The sequence below is a fragment of the Gossypium arboreum genome, chromosome 11 (assembly GCF_025698485.1).
Source record: "Gossypium arboreum isolate Shixiya-1 chromosome 11, ASM2569848v2, whole genome shotgun sequence".
NCBI lineage: Eukaryota > Viridiplantae > Streptophyta > Magnoliopsida > Malvales > Malvaceae > Gossypium > Gossypium arboreum.
This window is the reverse complement of record NC_069080.1, coordinates 136,712,934-136,730,195: the sequence shown is the minus strand read 5'-3', so window position 1 is coordinate 136,730,195 and position 17,262 is coordinate 136,712,934. Positions and strand designations below refer to the sequence as shown.

The following is a 17,262-nucleotide window of genomic DNA, read 5'->3' as shown; positions in this document are numbered from 1 at the left end:
CCAAGCTTGGGCTATTGAGTAAGCCGAATTTAAATACCTTAATGTCTGACTTAGAGTGGTTTGTAAGTCTACATTTAGGTTTTTTTTTTTTTTAACTAGTATTGAAAATACCCATTGAAATCCGAACTTAAGACAAATAGTTTTTTAGGTTTAGTCAAGGTTGTTTGAACCAGACCAGGATCACGGGTCGGAGAAGGGCATTGAATCAATTGACCCAAGAATCGGAATGGATGATTGTATTGGGCGAAAAATTGGTTGAACCTGGCAGTTGAATCAGGTTGTTATTTTTTATGAATATTTTAATGATTTATTTAATTGCACCGATTGAACCAATGAATTGGTGGCCTGATCAGTTTTACTATTGGTCCAGCTTCGAAAACCTTGGATTTTTTAGAATCAAGTTTATCTTTTGCTAGGTAAAGAAGTCCAAGTTGATTTTTATCTTGAATCAAGTTATGTTTTGAAAGTAAACTTGATCAAGTTCGAATTGAGTTTTGAGGTGTAAACACTAATGGGAATGTGAATTTGTTACTATTACAGATGATAATGAGGATGCCCAATGTTTGGCCCTTTCTTAAACTTGGAATCAGAAAGCATAGACAACGGATTTGTGTTTGGCCACCATTTGTGCACAAAATATGGACTTATGTTTTTAGTAGCAGTAAGTGTTTCTTCTACATTTGGACACTGCTCAGTCTATACGAGTTCAATTTTATCATAATGTATATTGATATTTATAGTTTGCAGGTTCATTGTTGCTATATAGAGGGAATTGATGGGCTCGAATCCTCCTGGGAGAATTTGATTTCCTTAGCTCACCAAGAAACACCCTGCCATTGCCCATCTCCTTCCTTCCTTTCGACGATTGCAGTATCTCGTTGCATCGAGATTCCAAAGGAAAAGCCTTGTGTTTTGTTTAAACGACAAGAACAAATTACAAGCTGTTATTCAACTTGCAATTTGATGTGTGCCAACATAAGCATCAACACACAAGTCATATACAGCCAGAAAATTGACATCTTTTGGAAAAGTCCTAATCCAAGCATCATAATTGAACATAGCCTTGGAATACTGTCTAAAAAAATTGTTATCTCATTATCAATTGTGCATCCCTTCATTTGAATACTGTTTCGAACACTAAAAAGACATAAATGTGTTTTTTCCTGCATTGGGACGTATTATGCAATGAAACACTTAAAAAAAACATAAATGTGTTTTTTCCTGAGTTGGGACGTATTATGCAATAAGGAAAATAAAGAGTACAATTAAGATGTTTACGCAGTTCGGAACTTATCTTACGTCTGCGGGACTTTGCCCATAGATGAATCCACTATGAACTTAATAGTGCAAAGATATGATTTAACCTTAACCCCTCAAACACTTGATGCAATCTCACTTTTGTACAATTAAGTAAATTTTCTCCCAACTCATTTTAGCTATGCAAGTGAAAATCAACATTCAACACTCAGATGGTGTTCCTACTATGGATCAAGCCCTTAATAAGCTCTGTGTAAAGTGGAATAATAAATTTTCAAATGCAATATGTCTGGCAATTGTCATGCTTGAACAACGACTCATCCAAAAGCAACAATGAACATGAACCTGAAAATTATAAATGCCAACATAGAATATGTTACAAATCCCATTATTTATTTACACCTCAAAACTAAAGTGCTCACCATTATCAGCCTTATATTTGCGCATATGTGTGTTTAGTATAATGCTGTTGATATATAAATAATGAAACATTTTATCAACTTCAACCTCACCACCAAATATTTTGAAGCATCTTCCTTTTTTTCCTGTTTTGACCTTCAATAACAAATTTGGCTGGAATTCCAAACAGCTAAAAGAGTGCCCTGCATCAATGAATATTGTAATTTGAACGCCTCCAATAGCATAGGTAAGTGCTTAAACGAACAAAGCAGAGCATATAGTACAACCATTTTGAAGGGTAGCATGCAAGCTTCATAGGCCTCACTCTCCACATCAATGATTTTTTAGAATTAAATTATTAGAAGCAATTGTCAAGTTATTATTATGATTTAAAAGTAAAAAGCAAATAGATAAATTAGCACCTCTTTTTATGCATATAAAATGATTGAAGTTCACAAATGCCTTTCTCCAATGCCTTACTACTGCACAAATCAGCAAAATATTATGAAAGATGATAAGTAAAAAGTAGGATTAAAACAAAGGGATTTCAAATGAATAATATTTTAACTAGGAAATTAACAGTATCCAACTTCAATGTAAAATGGCATCACACCCCTCACTTGGAGATTCAATATACCACTCTTATTTTTCTTCAAAAAAAGATAAGGTCATCAAAATAAATAAATAACAAGGACGGACCAACCTCATTATACAATCGAATCTTGGGGATGTGAGCAATCTTATGCCAATCAGCGCCACTGTCCTTCCGACATCTTTCCTCCAACTGAGGAACTTCTGTTATTTGTAAATACTCCAAACTGGTTAGGCAACGCATCTCGTCCGGAAGCGATGTTAAATTGGGCAAATCAGTGAGACGAAGCAGTCGCAGATTTGTTAGATGTTGAAGCCCACGGGGGAGAGACACCAGCTTTGGAATATTCAAAATCTCCAAACCAGAGAGATTCTTAAGGGCTTCCCATTGCATGCCCTCTAAATCAACCTCCTTGCAATTCCATATTTCTAAATCTTTGAGGCTGGTGAGATGTTGCAGGCACTCCTCTAGCGTGTGAGTGTCCAATCCCTCAATGTTGTCTAATGTTAAAGATTTCAATTTGGAGAGAGGAAGAGAAGAGGTTGAACTTGATGGGGTCGAACTAGTTATGTTCATCTTCATGGTCTGCTTTAACGGCCTTGGACTGGTACCCACCAGCCTTAGATCATCATCGAGTGAAGGATACAACGGCATTGAAGTGAAAGGGCAATTTGAAATTGTTAAAGAGGAAAGACAAGGAAATGCCATGGTTGATGTTCCCATAACTGTTGTGTTGTCCTCGTTGGAATCATCATCGATTGGTTTTGTCGTCCTCCACCAGCTCTTCATATTCGGGCAGTCCAAGAGACAGAGAACCTTAAGCGATGGGAAGAATAATTGTGCTTCTCCTTGACTTCCTTTTGGGCTATTATCATCCATGTACTCCAGCTCAGTTAAACCACAAATTACCAAATCTTGAAGACAAGGAAATTGAGCAAAGGACGGGAGATGTTTGAAATTACCATCACTTATGGTAATTTTGACGAGATTTGTGAGTAAAGAAAGCCAACTTGGAAACTTGGCATCACCCATCCATCCTCCAATACAGAGCTTCTTCAAATTAGGATGGGGCTGGAGGTATTCAAGCGACTTATTGTCATCATGACCAGCACCATCAACAAAAGGACGACGCCATTGTAAAACCAACGATCTCAAATGTTGCTTCTCTTTCAAATTAGCAGCCTTAAACTTCTCTTTTGCATGTTTTACGCATCCCAAATTTCTTATTTCCAGCTCTCCCCTTAAGTTGTTAAGCTCTCTCAATTCACTTAGATCTGCACCGCCATGGGACCCATCTTTATCTCCTACAAACATGCTTAACGTCTCAAGTGAAGTCAGCTTCCCTATTCCACGTGGCATATGAGTTAAGTCGTTACAACCTTCACACCCAAGATGAGTAAGATTCACCAATTTTTCAATCTTCTTTGGCAATTCTTGAAGCCCACTACAATAATCAAGTTTCAGCACTAGCAAATTCTGAATCTTGCAAATACTCTTTGGGAGAATCTGAAGACCGAAATTGAAAGAAAGATCAAGGTACCTCAAATGTTTCAACTTGTAAATGGAAGGTGAAATCGTCTTAAGATTTAAATTATACAATTCTAATACACGCAAGCATCTACAATTTGCAATTACAAAATCCCAAGTTTCTTCGCTCAATTTTTGAGTTCCCATGTTTGGAGACTGTAACAAGGTTCGCAACTTTTTTCCCTTAAACAAAGGAATTAATGAAGGATTAATTGATATGTGGCGATACTTTTCATCAACCTCACTTGCAGTTTTATCTGAATCTACAATACTACTCTCTATCCCTGCTATAGATTCAGCTAGATCATGCATTAAATCATGCATTTTACATCTCATATCCCCAATTCCATATTCTACTACCTCTTGAAAGAAGCTTCTATCAACTAAATCTTTAAAATACCCAAACCCGATCTCCTCAAGAGATTGGCTTCGATTCAATTGCTTTACGAAACCTTGTGCAATCCAAAATTGAACAAGAGTTTGTACATGAATTTCATGATCTTTTGGATACAGTCGGCAATAAGCAAAGCAATGCTTCAAATGGGAAGGGAGATGATCATAACTCAACTTAAGTGTAGGTAGAATATCTCCTTCAATTTCTGATATTTTAGCAAGTTCATTATCTTTGAAAGAATGCCACTCCTTTGCAGTTTTTTTCAAAGATAACATACCAGCTACCGTCCTTATAGCTAAGGGAACCCCACCACACCTTTTTGAAATCTGTTTCCCTACTTCCACAAAGGCTGAATTTGTTGAGTCTGCATATCTTTGCTCAAATGCTATCTTTTTGAACAAAGACCAAGCATCATCATCAGACAAGCCTTCTAGTTTCAAAACATGGGATTCACATTTATTAGCAATCTCCGCTACCTTTAGAGATCGAGTGGTTACTATTATCCTACTCCCTTTAGCCCCACCCATCAATAACTTCTTTAGCCTAGACCATTGTTCTGGGTTCTCATTCCAAATGTCATCCAAAACAAGCAAATATTTTTTCCCATCAATTTTATCTCGAAGTTGTTTTTGTAATTCATCCATTTCAAGATTTTGATCAGATTTGATAATGTTTGCTACAATAACTTTCATATCAAAATAATTTGAAACACATGCAAACATCGTTAAGTCAAAATGATTTTTGACCATTTCATGGTTATATACAAGTTGGGCCAAAGCAGTCTTCCCTAACCCTCCAAACCCCACAATTGGAATGATATAAACATTCTCTTCACTTTGAAACTCTAACACGAGTTTTAGAAGAGCTGCTTTATCATCATCCCTCCCTATTATGTCATCTTCACGCTCAAAAGAGTGTGTTTGCTGCGTCTTTTTAGTCATGAAAGAGGTTTCCGCGGGGCGATCACGCTGCATGAAGCGGAAAGTGTTGGCCTCTCTTCGAATTGAAGCTAATCTCGCCTTAATGGCCTTAATTTTCCGACCCATTTTGAGACCATAAGCAAATTGGTTTGAGCTTGAGAAGAAAAGGCATACCTCTTTCGTCAGCTTGTTCCCACCCATTAGATCTTTCCGCAAAGCTTCGGTAGAGAAATCATCGAGCAAGTCGTCAGCATCATAAAGTACATCTTTCAGCTCTTCAAGCCAAACTTTGACGAGATTGTCAGTCACCGATTTCTCTTCTGCGTCAAGAAGCACAGCTTTGATTGTACGGACTGTGCGTGTGATGTGGTCGATGTCATGTTTGAGATTCCAGTACAGTCGAAGTTGAGAGAGCGCACGAGAGCTCAACTTAGTAATGAGCTCTGTGGCGATGTCGAAAGCAATTGCTTCGGCCATTGTTGGTTCAAACTGAAATCAAAGCAAAAAGCGTTTGATTGCTCCAAGAGAAGACAATGAAAATGATTGGAACAAGATGAAACACAGATGTGATCCATAAAGGAATTAATGAAGGATTAATTGGTAAGTGGAGATACCTTTCACCATCCTTAAAGAAAGGAATTAAATTTAAAGTTGAAAATTGAAAATCTGTAGCGAATATATCCATGGTAGTAATGGGAGCATAAGCATCTATAGCGAATGTAGAAGCAATGGTTGTCAACAATAGGTGGCATTTCATCTTATTAGCAGCTTTGGAATAGATTGTTAAGGATGAGTACGAATATGGATGCTTAACCATTATGCCAAACATATCGTATTCAATTTTGGTTTGCTGACAATCTTCTTTTTTGGAAGTCCTACCAATTACGACACCGTTTGAATTTTGAACATCTAGTGATGAAAGGTAGAGATTGATTCTTCGCTTCTCAAAATATTATACTAGCAAATTAGGCATAATCACTTATTTGGCTATCCAATATTACAATAAAAAAATTTTTAGCCCTTCATTTAAATTTTTGTCTCTTTTAGTCCTTAAACTTGCATTATTTATTAATCCAACCCCAAAATAAATGAAAAAGTTAACATTTATTAACTTTGCTAATATGGCATCTACATGAAAGCCAATGTGTATGCCACATTAGCAATTGATTTTTTTAAAAAATTAAAATTAATTTTAAGAATTTTATACTTTTTAAAATTTTTAATAAGTTGTATATATTTTTTAAATTTTTATATTTAAAACATTAGTTAATTGCTAATGTGGCATCCATGTGTATGCCATGTCAATAAAATTAACAAATATTAATTTTTTATCTATTTCAGGTGATTTGATAAATAATACAAATTTAAAGACTGAATTGATTTTTATAAAGTTAGAAGGTTAAATAAATCACTATGCCAAAATATAATAGAGAATTTAAAACAAATGAATATATTTATATTTTATTTTATATTTGTTTAAAGTTTGGTCTAGTCCAAAATATAAACTTAAAGTCTGTTTAAATTTGTAAACACTTAACTCAAGTTCATTTTAAATCCACTCATACTATTTTTAAAAAATTAAAATATATTTATATTATTTTTAACTTAATATTTAATAATTTTATATTTTTATTAAAATTATATATATAGTTATCTCAACATTATAATAGATGCTCACAAAGTGTTGCTTTAAGTCCACAAAGCATCTATATATACAAGCTCCAAGATCAGCTGATGAAGATAGCATACAGAGTGACTCTTTAACAAAGAAAAAAGGAAAAAGAAAGAGCAAATGTGCATAGAGAGGAGGATTTCATGGGAGCACAATGCCATGGACAGATCAGCTGATGAAGAATGCATGTCCTGCTTTTTGGCTCTTCCATTGAACTCATGCTGAAAAAGAAGCAACTTAGTTACGAGGTTATATTAGATCATTTGAAATTATGAGATTATTATGATTTTAAAAATGTAAAGCAATTAAGTAATTGCTACCTATTTTTCAGCATCTAAATTCTTAAAGTTGTCAAATGCCTTTCAGAAAAATATAGGCCAATGGAATATGTGGGCAGATAAACAAATGAGGGTAGAAAGTATGGTCTCTGCTTTTTGTATTGCATGCTCTGCTCTGCCGGAAAATAGAGCCAAAAGCTAACAAAAATGAAGGGTAAAAAGATCAAAATTTTCAAGGTAAAACATAAAATTGTATATACATATGATTAAGATTTAAATTTGGAAAATGAACAAAGCAGAGCATGAAGTAGAAGCATATTGAAGGCTGGCATGCAAGCATTTTGGAAAATGTCCATTGGGTGCCAATAAAGATTTTTTAGAATTAAAGTATTAGAAGGTATGAAATGATAGATATGAACCACCAAAATACTTCACATTAAATCTAAATTATTCAATTTTGTTTTATTGAATCAAATAGAAAATAAATGAGTGGTATGAATTACCTGTCATTCCTTGCTGGTATTGGGAATAAGCTGCAATTTCAAATGTGTATACACAACAGGATTTCATAAGATCATTGCAATGGTGAGATTATTATAATTTAAAAGCGTAAAGCAATTAGCTAGATTACCACTTTTTTTTCCTGCATTTAGATTCATGAATTTGCCAAATTCGTTTCACTAAAAGTCTTCGATGGTTACTGCACAAAATAGCCAAATAAAATGATAAATAAAGAAACTGCACCAAAAAGGGTGTTCTATTTTGGCAAAAGAGGCGATAGTTGGAGAGTAAATATACCAACCTGTAGCGATATGAGCAATCTTATGCCAATCGGCACCAATGTCCTTCCGACATCTTTCCTCCAACTGGGGAAGTCGTTTCATAAAGAACTTTTCCAAACTGGTTCTCGTCCGGAAGCGATGTTAAATCAGAGAGAATAAGCCTTGGCAGATTTGTTTGATGTTGAAGCCACTCCGGAAGATGGCGACTATTTGGAATCTTTGCTAGCGCTAGAGAGCACAGGCTTGTATGATCTTCGAATATTTGGAACTTAGGTACAGATAACTTCAGCTACTTATTGAAAACTGTTCAAGGAAAATGAGATGTTGGAACACAGGAAAGAGTGACCTCAATCCATGGCATTCATGAATTCCTAGTGTTTTCAATTGAAAAAGAGATGTTGAAGCCCAAGGGGGAGAGACAGCAGCTTTGGAATATTACCAATCACCAACCATGGGGTTCCCATTGCATGCCCTCTAAATCAACGCCCTTGCAATCTCCTATTGTCAATTTTTTTGAGGCCGGTTAAAACAGATTAATGGAAACCATGTACTTTTCAAAGGTGAATAAATAAGGAGTGTTAACAATTTTTACTAATATATGACACATGTGATTAGTTAAATTTGAAAACATTTTAAATAAATTAATATATATAATATAAAAATATAAACATAGAATTATTTGGCCATCCAACTTTATAAAAAAAAGTTATTTTAGGTATAACATGTAATCTATTAATTGAAAATTAAACCCCAAATATATGCTAACATGTATCTTACAAAACTATTTTATCCATAATTGTCACTCCACTCAATCGTATTATCTACTTAAAAAAATAAGCACTTCCCTTCCTTCACTTCTTTGAATATAGTCCATAACTTTGTTTTCACCATAGGGCAATCTAGGATCTATTAGTCTAGAATAAAAGCAAACACTGAAGGAGAAAAATGTTTTTTTTTAAGGACATACACACAAAAGTAAAAATAAAGAAGAATAAAGAATACAAATAAGATATTTATGCAGTTCAGAACTCGTCCTACGTCTGTGGGGTTTTGCCCGAAGATGAATTCACTATTAATTTCACAGTACAAAAGAAATTTTTTATGCCCAACCCTCCAAACTTGGTGCAACCTCACCTTTGTATAATTAAGTAAACACTCTTCCAACTTACTTTAGCTATGCAAATAGTTCCTCACTAAGTGTTCCTTTTAAGTTCACACATCACCCACAAAACAAATTATCTATATATATAAGCTGAAGGATCAACCAAGCTTTACATAAACATTTCTTCTAGAATCTCAATGTGATGAGACATTGCAATCCTCGAAAGAAAGAAAGGAAGTGCTTAGGTAATGACAAAGTGTATCTTAGCGAGCAAAGGATATCAAGGTCTCCAAGGTAGATTCTAGTCCATCAATTTTCTCTATATGGCAACAATGAACCTGCAAATTATAAATACCAATACATATTATGTTAAAATTTATGTCATTTAGACTGAGCAGTGTCCAAACGTAGAAGAAACACTTACTGTTACTAAATAGAACTTTATGTTATGTGCATGAATGGTGGTTAACCACAAAGCCATTGTCTATGATTTTCCAGTGCTAGTTTTACGAAAGGGCCAAACATTGGGCATCCTCATCATCATCTGTAATAGTAACAAATTCAAATTCCCATTAGTGTTTACACCTCAAAACCTTTTGCCAAATTAATTTAAGTTTCTTTACTGAAATGCTTACCATCATCAGCCTTATTTTTGCACATGTGTGTTTAATATGTCATTGTTCATCTATAGATAATGAAACATTTTATCAGCCTCACCTCCAAATAATTTGAAGCAAGATCCTTTCTTGAATCCACCTTCAATAACAATGGCACTCATTAATAGTTCCTACTATGAACATATGTACTTCTTTAAATTCACACATCACCCATGAAATAAACCATCTATATTTAAGCTTCCATAAGTTCCATGTAAAGTGAAATATTAAATTTCCAAATGCAATATCTCTGACAAGTGTCATGCTTGAACAAAGACTCTTCCAAAAGCAACAATGAACCTGGAAATTATAAATGCCAACAAAGAATATGTTAAAATTGATCTCATTTAGACTGAACAGTGTCCAATTGTGGATTAACAATGGCACCCAAAACACTTACTCTTTCTAAACACAACTTTATATTATATTACCATTTTTGTTTTGATGGAATATTTTGGTAGATTAACAAATCGTAGCGGAAAGTATGGCCTCTGCTTCTTGAAATGTAAATAACCAGAGAAAACATAAATATATATAAACAAAGCAGAGCATATAGTAGAACCATTTTGAAGGGTAGCACGCAAGCTTCATAGGCCTCTCTCTCCACATCAATGATTTTTTAGAATTAAATTATTAGAAACCCTTAAATTGAAGTCTATGAAATGACAGATATGAAAAGAAGGATTAACTTCTTTTTATGCATATAAAATTATTGAAGTTGACAAATGCCTTTCCCCAATGGCATACTGCACAAATTAGCAAAATATTATGAAAGATGGTAAGTACAAAATAGGATTAAAACAAAGGAATTTCAATTTATATAAGATGTCAAATGGCATGAATTTAAAGATGTCAATTTATATAAGAGTATCCAACTTGAATGATATTAGAATGAAAAATGGCATGAAAGCCAAGAGTTGGACAGTAAATATAACACTGATTTTTTTTTTTTTTAGAAAAAAACTTAAGGTCTTAAAAATAAATAATTGAAAAGGGCGGACCAACCTAATAACAACCAGATATGTCAAAGTCTGGGATGTGAGCAATCTTATGCCAATCAGCACCAATGTCCTTCCGACACCTTTCCTCCAACTGAGGAACTTCAAATATATGTAATTTTTGCAATTTGGTTAGGCAACGCATCTCGTCCGGGAGCGATGTTAAATTGGGCAAATCCCTCAGATAAAGCTTTTGCAGATTTGGTAGATGTTGAAGCCACTCCGGAAGATGCCGACACTCTGGCATATTTTCCAGCGATAGAGAGCATAGGCTTGTATAATTTTGGAATATTTGGATGCCAGCTGCAGATAACTCCAGCTCCTTGCAGTTGCTTACTGAAAAGTCTTCAAGGAAAGTGAGATGTTGGAACGCAGGAAACAGTGACCTCAATCCATTGCAGTTATGAATTTTTAATGTTTTCAATTGAACAAGATGTTGAAGCCCAATGGGGAGAGACACCAGCTTTGGAATATTATCAATCTCCAAATGAGAGAGATTCTTAAGGACTTCCCATTGCATGCCCTCTAAATCAACCTCCTTGCAATTCCATATTTCTAAATCTTTGAGGCTGGTGAGATGTTGCAGGCACTCATCTAGCGTGTGAGTGTCCAATCCCTCAATGTTGTCTAATGTTAAAGATTTCAATTTGGAGAGAGGAAGAGAAGAGGTTGAACTTGATGGGGTCGAACTAGTAATATTCATCTTCATGGTCTGCTTTAACGGCCTTGAACTGGTACCCACCAACCTTAGATCATCAATGAGTGAAGGATACAACGGCATTGAAGTGAAAGGGCAATTTGAAATTGTTAAAGTGGAAAGACAAGGAAATGCCATGGTTGATGTTCCCATAACTGTTGTGTCGTCCTCGTCGGAATCATCATCGATTGGTTTTGTCGTCCTCCACCAGCTCTTCAGGTTCGGGCAGTCCCAGAGACAGAGAACCTTAAGCGATGGGAAGAATGATTGTGCTTCTCCTTGACTTCCTTTTGGGCTATTATCATCCATGTACTCCAGCTCAGTACAATCAGTAATTGACAGCTCTTTAAGACAAGGCAATTGCGCAAAGGACGGAACATGTTTGACATTACTAGGACCCCATATTCTAATCACGACGAGATTTGTGAGCAAAGAAATCCAACTTGGAAACTTTGCATCACCCCTCCATCCTCGAATACAGAGCTCCTTGAGGTTAGGATGGGGCTGGAGGTCTTCAAGTGACTTGTTAGCATCATTATCGTCACCACGACGATTCCATTCTAAAACCAACGATCTCAAATGTTGCTTCTCTTTCAAATTAGTAGCTTTAAACTTCTCTTTTGCATTTTTTGCGAATCCCAAATTTGTTATTCTTAGCTCTCCCCTTAAGATGTTAAGCCCACTCAATTCACTTAGATCTGCACCACCATGGGAACCATCTTTATCCACTATAAACATGCGTAATGTTTCAAGGGAACTCAGTTTTCCTATTCCACGTGGCATATGAGTTAAACCATTACAACCTTCACACCCAAGATGGGTAAGATTCACCAATTTTTCAATCTTCTTCGGCAATTCTTCAAGCCGATCACACCAGTCAAGTTTCAGCATTTGCAAATTTTGTATTTTGCAAATACTCTTTGGCAGGCTCTTAAGATTTTCGTTGCGAGAAAGATCAAGGTACCTCAAATGTTTCAGCTTATGAATGGAGCGTGGAATCATTTTAAAGTCAAAATCATACAATTCTAGTACACGCAAACATCTACAATTTGCAATTACAAAATTCCAAGTTTCATCACTCAAATTTGGAACTCTCTTGTTTGGAAACTGTAACAAGGTTCGCAACTTTTTTCCCTTAAACAAAGGAATTAATGAAGGATTAATTGATATGTGGCGACACTTTTCACCATCCTTACTTGCAATTTTATTTGAATGTACAATACTACTCTCTGTCCCTGCTATTGATTCAGCTAGATCATGTATTAAATCATGCATTTTACATCTCATATCCCCAATTCCATATTCTACTACCTCTTGAAAGAAACTTCTTTCAACCAAATCTTTAAAATACCCAAACCCAATCTCCTCAAGAGATTTACTTTGATTAAATTGCTTTACAAAACCTTGTGCAATCCAAAGTTGAACAAGAGTTTGTACACGAATTACATAATCTTTTGGATACAATCGGCAATAAACAAAGCAATGCTTTAAACGGGATGGGAGATGATCGTAGCTCAACTTAAGTATAAGTAGAATCTGACATTCGTTCTGAGATATTTTAGCAAGTTCATTATCTTTAAAAGAAAGCCACTCATTTTTAGTTTCTTTAAAAGATAGCGTACCAGCTATCGTCCTTATGACTAAAGGAACTCCACAACACCTTTCCAAAATCAGTTTTCCTATTTCCACAAAGCCTGAATCTGTTGAGTCTGTAGGTCTTTCTCAAATGCTATCTCTTTGAACAAAGACCAAGCATCATCATCAGACAATCCTTTTAGAACATGAGGCTGACATTTACTAGTGATCTTGGCTACCTTAGAAGAGCGAGTAGTTACTATTATCCTACTTCCTTTAGCCCCACCTACCAATAACTCTTTTAAATTAACCCAGTTTCCCCACTCATCATTCCAAATGTCATCCAAAACAAGCAAATATTTTTTCCCACCAATTTTTTCCCGAAGTTGTTTTTGCAATTGGTCCATTTCGAGATTTTGATCTGGTGCTTTGCCTGTTGCAGATTTGATCATGTTTTCTACAATTATTTTGACATCAAAAACATCCGAAACACACACCCACATCATCAACTCAAAATGATTTTTCACCATTTCATCATTATAGACAAACTGAGCCAAAGCTGTCTTCCCTGGCCCTCCAAACCCAACAATTGGAATGATGTAAACATTCTCTTCACTTTCAAACTCTAACACGAGTTTTAGAAGAGCTACTTTATCATCATCCCTCCCTATTATTTTATCTTTAAAAGAGTGCGTTTGCTGCCTCTTTTTAGTCGTGAAAGAGGTTTCCATGGGACGGTCACGCTCTACCAAGTTGAACACCTTGGCCTCACTTTCAATTGAAGTTAATCTCGCCTTAATGGCCTTAATTTTCAGACCCATTTTGAGACCGTAAGCAAACTGGTTTGAGCTCGAGAAGAAAAGGCGTACCTCTTTCGTCAGCTTGTTCCCACCCAATAGATCTTTCCGCAAAGCTTCGGCAGAGAAATCATCGAGCAAGTCGTCAGCGTCATAAAGTACATCTCTCAGCTTTTCAAGCCAATCTTTGACGAGTTGGCTGGTCACGGATCGCTCTTCTGCGTCAAGAAGCACAGCTTTGATTGTAGAGACAGTGCTTTTGAGGTCGTGGAGGTCATCTTTGACATTCCAACACAGTCCAATTTGAGAGAGAGTAAAGGAGCTCAATTTAGTAATAAGCTCTACGGCGAGGTCGAATGCAATTGCTTCGGCGCCCATTGCTGGTTCAAACTGAAATCAAGCAAAAAAGTGTTTGGTTATTGCAAGAGGAGGAGTAAAACAAGATGAAACACAGATGTGGATCCATACACGCAGAGAGTAAGTATTTTTATTGATGTTGCCATCCACCCACCAAGTAGTATAATTAAATGAAAATAATGTTGATTGGAGGGAAATGGTCCACCATGTTAAATGTTTGACACAAATTTCTCAATGGAGACAAAGTTGGGATGATGATAATCGATTTACATTCACACTTGGGTTGCCTGCACAATTACATCAACTTTAGCAAAATTTGTCAGTCTCGATCCGCACAAATGATTAAAATTAATGGAAAAGCTATGATAAAATGGGTTATTTTGTAAAAATAGTCACTTTTGTTTGCTTTAAATTATATTTTAGTCACTTATGTTTGAAATATTACGTTTTAGTTACTTATGTTATTATTTTATTATGAAGTGATCACTCTACCATTAAATTTCGTTATCTCTCTAACAGTAATCCTGCATGGTATATTTTCTTTGCATTCTTCTATCTCTTTTAAAATTGAAATTTATATAGGAAAGGGAGAACAAAAATAGTAAACAAACAGGGAGAAAATAACAAACAAATTGCCGGGGCTCACAAAGAAAATCACAATAATCAATCTATAAAATTAACTAACCCCTTTTGCACCCTCATGATGCTTTGTCCATCAGCTGAATCAATTTCAATTATGAGCTGTCTAAGGACGCACAAACAATTTCAAAAAGTAGAAGAAAATATCAAGAATTTTAATTTAGGGTTTTCATTAAATAATAAAAAATATACTCTTTTGTTATTCAATACTAGTTTTTCAATATTGAATAAAAGAGATAGAGATGGAAACTAAGTGTCATATGAATGAGAGAGTGATTGTTTCTAGAGAAAATTTCCTAGAAAGACCAAAAATACAATTACACCATTTTATTTAAAACCAATTCCCTGTTTGCCTTTATTTCAATTTAACCCTATGGTCTCGATTTAATCTAATATCAATTATATATATAGGCAGGGTCTTGGTCTCAAAAAGGATAATTCAATTCCTTTAAAAATTAAAAAGTTGTTGCATTTTAACCCTTCAAAAGTTTATAATTTAATTTTGACCTTCGAAATTCATATATTTCTTCATGAAAAAGAAAACGAATAAAAGAACTTACCTTTGCTTTTAATCTCTTCAGGTTCAAGTGTTTCAGGCAAACCTCTTCCGCAAGAAATCAATCAAAAACCAAAACAAAGCATTCGGATGCTCTCTGCCCCTTCAGTATCCACAACAATACTAGACGGTGTACCTATTGTTAACCCAACAACTCCGGGCACCACTCCAAACCCAACATTCCCCTCGACTGAGCCGATTACAAACCTTACCACCATTAATAAAAAATATTAATAAAAAATAAATCATTCACACTTGAGGTGTTCTGCACAGTTAACATCAACTTTGGCAAAATTTGTCAGTCTCGATCCGTACAAATAATTAAAATTAATGAAAAAGCTATCAAAATTTGGCATTAATTGAGCAGAGTTTGAATACTCTATTTGATACGAACTCGCCACGACTTGAGTTGAATTGTATGTAGATTGCCCGATCATCTACGAGAAGGTGTTGATGAGAATGGAACAGAAAAGTGATTTCGGGTTTGAAAGAGACTTGGATGTCAAAGTTTAGGTTCGAGAATGGTGATTAAGTTTAGGTTTAAGAAAGAAAGAAGTTAGGATAGTTGGTAGGTTGTTTATGGTTCGGGAAAGAAACGAAATTCGGTTGAATTGGATATTTGGGAAATGGACGAAATATGGTAAGGTTGGTCCTAAGAACAAGTTGAACCGATATTAGCAAATACCAACCCGAGACTTATTAGTTCTTAAGTGGAATGGTTGAAAACAAAATGGACCTCGACCCACTATCTAGGCAGATAGGAACCTCGGTATAAAGTGTTTTGAACGCCACACTAAAACTAGTGATAAGTTCGGTTTCGTGAAAGAATTAGGTTGACGCCACTACTAGGTAGATAAGCCAACAAAAATCTTAAACGAGACTTAGAGAAGAAAATTCTCACAAGATCAAAGGTTTGATTATAAATTTGGCAAAAGTCCCCCTTACATGAAATGGGCAAACTATTTATAAGCTTAAGATGCCTATTGATATTCGGCATCTATGATGTTCACACTAACTTAAATTCTGTTCACATTTGTATTTAACATGTTCACACAAAATGATACAAATAACTCAGCCCAATTCAAAGGCCATAATAGAGATGAGTTTAGTTTTCCTCAATGCCCAATTACGAGATCCAAATCCAAACAGATAAAGTCAAAACTCAACTTAGTGGTTCAAGACTTTATCACGAAAAAAATTCGAGAATAAGAGTTGAAGTTTCAAGACAATAAATTCTGGAGTAATGATGAATTAGAAGAGACTAATTATGTTCGTGGGCCTAAACTCTCAATCTATGACGACAAGCCCATGTGGAAAATGCTAACAAGCTTAAGCATTTCACTTCAAGAACCCCAATTAATCTTACAAGCTTAGACGTTTCATATTGGGTTTAAGATTTAGGCTTAATTTTTATTATATGTGAGCACAATATTTTATTTATTAGCTCTTGTTATTTTATTATTATTTTATTTCGAATTTTGATAATTATTAAGTATTTTAAGTTATTTAGGAATTTTATGTTAACAAGAAAGTTTAGTTTAAAACTACTTCTTGTTTAGATTAAATTCGAGATCTAGTATACTTAGGAGTTTTATTTAGATTTATTTATCTAGCCTATATATAGGCCTTTGCATTGTACACAAGCAAGACAATTCATTATTATTCTATTCCTCTTTTGAGTTAATCTGAGTTTTTTCTTTTCAAGAATTTCTCTTGAGTTTCTTTTAGAAGAGTTTTAACAATGTTTTTAGATTGTGGGGATCATCTTCAAACTTTTTCTTGCCAAGGTTTTTATCTTAGAGGGAAAATTAGAGCCGCTTGAAGGGGGTTGTGGATTCTTCGTGTTTCCAAGGCTTCTTAGGACTTCTACACGCCACATTCTATCTTTCCATTATCTTTCCATTTATCTTCTTTATTCACTTCCTGAATCCTTGATTTATTATTGGTTTTAATTATTTTATCTAACTTGGATTTAATTTCGTTTTAGATTGTGTCAAAAAAAATCCAAGTTTCTTTTCGAACGTCTAGAGCCCTAAGTCAAATCCACGACTTTGACAAACTTTT

At 35.0% G+C, this 17,262-nt stretch overlaps 3 protein-coding genes and 1 long non-coding RNA gene across 7 annotated transcripts; all 4 read right to left on the bottom strand.

The window, feature by feature from the left end:
- Window positions 1-1,496: 1,496 nt before the first annotated feature.
- LOC108472277 (putative disease resistance protein RGA1) lies at window positions 1,497-5,884 on the bottom strand. Of its 4 annotated transcripts, XM_053021836.1 has the most exons (5): window positions 5,704-5,884; window positions 5,264-5,578; window positions 2,360-5,137; window positions 2,079-2,138; window positions 1,497-1,859 (listed from the first exon to the last, which is right to left on the bottom strand). In XM_053021836.1, exons 2-4 carry the CDS (start codon window positions 5,564-5,566, stop codon window positions 2,136-2,138), a joined length of 3,084 nt encoding a protein of 1,027 aa, XP_052877796.1. In that variant the 5' UTR covers window positions 5,567-5,578; window positions 5,704-5,884; the 3' UTR covers window positions 1,497-1,859; window positions 2,079-2,135. The 4 variants fall into 4 exon arrangements, with proteins under 4 accessions (XP_052877796.1, XP_052877794.1, XP_052877795.1 ...); XM_053021834.1 differs by having other exon boundaries at window positions 1,497-1,602; window positions 1,770-1,859; window positions 2,360-5,884; XM_053021835.1 differs by having other exon boundaries at window positions 5,264-5,884.
- An 889-nt stretch (window positions 5,885-6,773) lies between these two features.
- On the bottom strand, window positions 6,774-8,302 carry LOC128284354 (uncharacterized). Its single transcript, XR_008274781.1, has 4 exons — window positions 7,842-8,302; window positions 7,671-7,739; window positions 7,543-7,572; window positions 6,774-6,982 (listed from the first exon to the last, which is right to left on the bottom strand). It is a non-coding gene; the product is annotated as an uncharacterized LOC128284354 (long non-coding RNA).
- Window positions 8,303-8,833: 531 nt separating this feature from the next.
- On the bottom strand, window positions 8,834-12,956 carry LOC108473540 (disease resistance protein RGA2-like). Its single transcript, XM_017775173.2, has 4 exons — window positions 10,585-12,956; window positions 9,559-9,679; window positions 9,348-9,467; window positions 8,834-9,261 (listed from the first exon to the last, which is right to left on the bottom strand). The coding sequence occupies exon 1, from the start codon at window positions 12,559-12,561 to the stop codon at window positions 10,585-10,587; it is 1,977 nt and encodes a 658-aa protein (XP_017630662.1). The 5' UTR covers window positions 12,562-12,956; the 3' UTR covers window positions 8,834-9,261; window positions 9,348-9,467; window positions 9,559-9,679.
- On the bottom strand, window positions 12,638-14,177 carry LOC108473541 (disease resistance protein RGA2-like). The gene is made up of 2 exons (XM_053021811.1): window positions 13,719-14,177; window positions 12,638-13,282 (listed from the first exon to the last, which is right to left on the bottom strand). Exons 1-2 carry the CDS (start codon window positions 14,022-14,024, stop codon window positions 13,151-13,153), a joined length of 438 nt encoding a protein of 145 aa, XP_052877771.1. The 5' UTR covers window positions 14,025-14,177; the 3' UTR covers window positions 12,638-13,150.
- Between the last annotated feature and the right edge of the window lie 3,085 nt (window positions 14,178-17,262).

Bases quoted from the DNA above. Each gene is read 5' to 3' on its own strand.
- LOC108472277 (XM_017773779.2), bottom strand. From the start codon at position 5,566: ATGGCCGAAGCAATTGCTTTCGACATCGCCACAGAGCTCATTACTAAG.
- LOC108473540 (XM_017775173.2), bottom strand. From the start codon at position 12,561: ATGAGATGTAAAATGCATGATTTAATACATGATCTAGCTGAATCAATA.
- LOC108473541 (XM_053021811.1), bottom strand. From the start codon at position 14,024: ATGGGCGCCGAAGCAATTGCATTCGACCTCGCCGTAGAGCTTATTACT. The intron at 13,283-13,718 runs GTACGCCTTTTC...AATCTGCAACAG, and splicing joins GGAACAAGCTGACGAAAGAG to GCAAAGCACCAGATCAAAAT.